Here is a 4,693-nt window from a genome sequence, read left to right as displayed (position 1 = left end):
GCAGAGGAAGAGGAGGCCAGGCTGGCTGCACTGAGGGAGGAAGAGGAGCAGAAGAGAGGGATGATGAAGGAGAAGATGGAGGCTCTGAGCAGAGAGATAGCAGCTCTTTCAGACACAGTCAGAGCCACAGAGGAGGAGCTGAGAGCTGCAGACGTCTCATTCCTGCACAACTACAAGGCTGCAGTGGAAAGAGTCCAGCGCTGCCCCCTGCTGGAGGATCCACAGCTGCCCTCAGGAGCTCTGATAGACCAGGCCAAACATCTGGGCAACCTGGCCTTCAACATCTGGAGCAACATGAAGGACATGGTGACCTACACTCCTCTGGTTCTGGACCCAAACACGGCTCAGACAGGACTCCACCTGTCTGAAGATCTGACCAGTTTGACTTTAGGAAGGAAACAGCAGCTTCCTGATAATCCAGAGAGATTTGATTACTTTTGTTCTGTGTTGAGCTCTGAGGGTTTTAACTCAGGGATCCACAGCTGGGATGTTGATGTTGGAGACAGTGAAATCTGGGCGCTTGGTGTGATAGCAGAGTCTGTTCAGAGGAAGGGAGACCTTCAGTCTGGATGTATGGCCATATGGTTCTGTGAAAATGAAAACTATGCCTGGTCTCCAGCACCAACTCTCCAATTTCTCTTAGTCCAGAAGAAGATCCAGAGGATCAGAGTGAATATGGACTGGGACAGAGGAAAGCTGTCGTTCTCTGATCTGGATACTAACACACATATACACACCTTCACACACACCTTCACTGACAAGATGCTTCCATACTTCTGCGCTCTGGGTCAAGCAAAAATCTTACCGATGAAGATCTCAGTGATCAAACAGCAGCTCCGACAAACTGATCTCAGTGTTTCTTGGTGTAAAACCTTTGTTAACACAATTGCTTAATTTTACTTACTTGGATTTAATACTTTAACTGAAACTCTGAGACTTGGGTTCAGTTCTTCACCCCTTCATGTTTTTCATGATACTAGACTCATAAACTTTATTTCTGAGTTAATATTCACAGATAACATCTGGATCCATTGGGTTTAAGTTGTTAGAAATTATTTCTGGAAATATGCGTCTCCTTTTCTCTCATGATGAGTCGGGTTCTGCAGAATCCAGACCTGAATGTTGAATGTTTGTGATTTTATATTAAATCTGGATTATGACTCCTCAACAACATAAAGGACAATGGTGAAGTTTGAGCTTTTCCTCAGAAATCATTCTGAATGTAAACTTCTGGGCTTGAAGATATTTACATGTATAAATCTCTTACAGATTCTTTCATTATTGTGACATTTAGCAAATAGGAATCATTTTGGTGATTCTAAACTAAAACAACAGAAGTTTAGTCTGATTTAATGTGGATATGTCTTTTTATTGGGGTGTATGTAAACGTCTGGGTGAATATGGATCTTGGAGCTATGAGATTATGAGAAATACACGTTATCTAAAATAATGTATGCTTCAAGTAAACATGGAAGTTTGTGTTTCTTAACAAAGATGTATCTAGAAATTGAAATAAAGCAACAAATTCCCTCTACGGATGTAAAAATATAACTTATGACTTACAATCACATACAACGGTAAAGTGGTGAAACCCTCAAATAATCAATAAATCACAAATAAAAGCTGTTTTGTTCTCATAAACCAGGAGAAGTTTCTTCAAGTCTGATCTGTCAGTTTTAAACAAACGTTTCTTTTCCAGTGGAGGTGCTGATCCGGGTCGGTTTCAGCAGTGATGTCTGTTTGTTTCAGGAAATGGACGCCCAACATTCTTCATAGAGCGAAACCGGCCATCAACTCCAGGCTCCAACTAGAACAAGCAGGAAAGAAAGAAGCTATTTGTTCTGCAAAACTTCCCAGAGCAGCGATCTTCAGTACTCATCTAACATGAATATTCTGAGTGCAGTGTCCTGATGGACAACACTCACTGAATGGTTCCCTGTTCAGTCTGGGGTGAGACGGGGGGCATCATCTCCCCCATCCTCTTCCTGCTTACAATAGACTGGATCACATTTTGGATCCCAAAGGATTTCCAGCCGTCTTTAAGATCCAAAATGAATTCGTTAGCCTCTTTAGTTCTGACCATATCTGATAGGATTGTGGTCATTCATTACATTCATGCAGAGGAAGTGTTTGACGAGTCCTCCACTGAAACTGGTCCATAGACTTTGTCCTGATTGGGTTGAGGAGGTTCTGACTTCTGCAGATGGATCATCTCCCGTTTAATGGGCATTAAAAGGTTCTGTAGGTTTATCTTCAACCCTTCTGTTTGGTTCTTGATTAATATTCTGTTCCTCTGAGTTTATTTTAGACGATGCAGTGGATGCTCCTACCACCACATCATGTTAGTATGAATTTTTTCTTTATATTAGTTACAGCCAATAGTATGTTTAGGTCAGTTATTTTATTTAGACATATATTTTCTAATGGGTGCAGACTTTAGTTAATGTCTGTCTGAACGGTTTACTTACACTTGTTTTTTGTCGCTGATACAAACCAGCTGGAGGAGGAAACCTGGAACAAACCATTTGTTTTTCTGGGGGAGACTTTGTTGTTTCAAGATTATTTTAATTAGTTAATTTTGTCACTTAAACATTCACTTATTATTGTTTGTGCCAAGTTAAAGTTAGTTTTTCTTTGTTTGTTTCATAGGATGCTTTAGTTAGTTTTGTATTTGTTCTTATGTCTCCCTCATGTGGTAGATTTAGGTTACTCCACCTCTATTTTAACAGCCTTGTTCTTTGTTTGCAGGTCAGTTTTGTTGGTCTTCAGTTAGATTTCAGTTAACCTCAGTGAGTTTCGGCCCAAATTTGTTACTTATCCTTTGACTTATTCTTGTATTGAATCTTTATGCTTTAACTATTTTTTGAAAGTATTAAATGGAAACTTTTCTACTTTTTGAACAGCTTTTGTCCTCTTTTGAGTCTGGTCCCTTGCAGATGAACTGAGTAAAAAACAGCACATCTGGACTAATAGTGATCATGAACAAGCTTCTTTGAAAGCTGAGTTTGTCTAATTAATCCCGAATGATGTTCATGTTTACATATTTTAGTCAGAACCAACAACTGCAGCACTGATTATGGTTCACTCTACTGTCTTTGTTTCAGAGATCTGGCCTCTGCTCTGATCTATGCAGAGAAAAAAAAACTGTTAGTGAGTTTTACAGCATCTCAAAGATTGAATTCTGGACTTTGAATTGAAACACGCCTCAGTTGGAGCTGAATTAAAGCAGCTTAAATTAAATGAAACAAACTGATATTCAAACATCCAGACTGATGAACAGAGGAAAACTCTGAGAGGTTTTCATATTTAGATGAGGAACATCTCAGCAGATTTATCAGGAACAGGAAGAAGCTGACAAACCAACCTTACATCCTGGTACTTCAGATCCCGGCACCGCAGCCTTCATGGTGAAGTTTTGGACTCCAGCTTTGCTTCATGAATCCAGAAGTTTCTGCTTCTTTGCTTCAGTTTCAGATCTTTGAAGATGATGATCTGCTGCCTGCTGACGCTCCTGAGCCAACCTGCAGCACATTTATTAACTTAATAACAGAGTTTTCATGCTGTCCCTCTCCATTATGGGTAACTCCTGGTACTCCAGCCTTAAGCCACAATCCAAAAACACAACTGTTGTGTTAGCTGGTCTCTAAATTGTCCCTGGAAATGAGTGTATTCATGATTGTTTGATGGTGGATTTTGCCTCTCAACCTGTCGAGAAAAGTTGAGCTCATCCCACTTCCCCATGCTTTAGATTTTAGCTTAATAAAAACGATGAATAAAGTTACCTTAAAATTAATTACACAGGTGACATCAAGACCCAACAGTAGAGTCAGACTGTAATAAAATTAATCTGGTTGTGTGTATTGTTATTGTGTCCTGCAGACTTTGCTTATATTCTTCTTTTTTCTATCTGATCATAAAAAATCATAGTCAGGCAGAAAGAGAGTCATGGGACAGGAAGAGCAGATTTCCTGGAGAAAGAGGAAGTAAGTTTCCAGCTTGCATCAGTATAAAAATAGTTCAGACCATTCCTTATTTCAAAGCATTAAAGGTTTAAAGAATAAAATCTAAAAATTTTGAGTAATTGGATAAAACCAGAGTAAAATACTTACATTAATAATAATAACTTATAATTGGGCCAATAATTAATATTGGTTTAACCAGTGGTTGATGTTGGTTTGATTATAAGAATATTTAAACTTACTCTTACACTTGTGGAAATACTTAAAGGTGAAACAAGTAACTGTAACATGGTATCAAATAATTAGAATAATGGATTATTCCTGGTTTCTTTTCAGAAGTGTCTGTAAAAACTCACATTATGATTATAATAAGAGTAACTAATAAGTTATGGTTATTATAACATTATAAATGAATGCTAATTCAGAGAAACTAAAAGGTTATAAATGTGATTTTGACATTGAACTGGAAATGGTGTAAAATGTGTAACTGTAATTAAAGGTCACTGATGTTGTGTTGGAGGTAGATGGTAAGTGAAAAGTCAGGGGAAAAGAAGAACTGATAGGAGAGCGGAGATGACCAAGGCCTTATTGCTAAACTTTAACTTTCCTAAGAAAAGGTTGGGCARGAAACAGAGGTAGGAGGAACTGTTGAGCAACTCGGGGACATTAGAACAGACATCAGGTCATGAGGTCTCCAGGGTGATGGATATGAGATCATCTGTCCAAGCAGTCAG

General features: G+C 38.7%; 1 protein-coding gene across 1 annotated transcript in view; it reads left to right on the top strand.

Annotated features, from left to right (window-relative positions):
• LOC103464364 (nuclear factor 7, ovary-like) overlaps positions 1 to 1,806 on the top strand; it is a 2,801-nt gene extending 995 nt beyond the window's left edge. Inside the window, exon 2 of the mRNA XM_008408404.2 lies at positions 5 to 1,806. Coding sequence (XP_008406626.1) covers positions 5 to 894 — 890 coding nt within the window. The 3' untranslated portion in view covers positions 895 to 1,806. The remainder of the gene's footprint in view (positions 1 to 4) is intronic.
• The last annotated feature ends 2,887 nt before the right edge of the window (positions 1,807 to 4,693 follow it).

This window comes from Poecilia reticulata, linkage group LG5 (assembly GCF_000633615.1).
Source record: "Poecilia reticulata strain Guanapo linkage group LG5, Guppy_female_1.0+MT, whole genome shotgun sequence".
NCBI lineage: Eukaryota > Metazoa > Chordata > Actinopteri > Cyprinodontiformes > Poeciliidae > Poecilia > Poecilia reticulata.
Note: the sequence above shows the minus strand (reverse complement) of the source record. Positions and strands in the feature narration are given on the sequence as shown.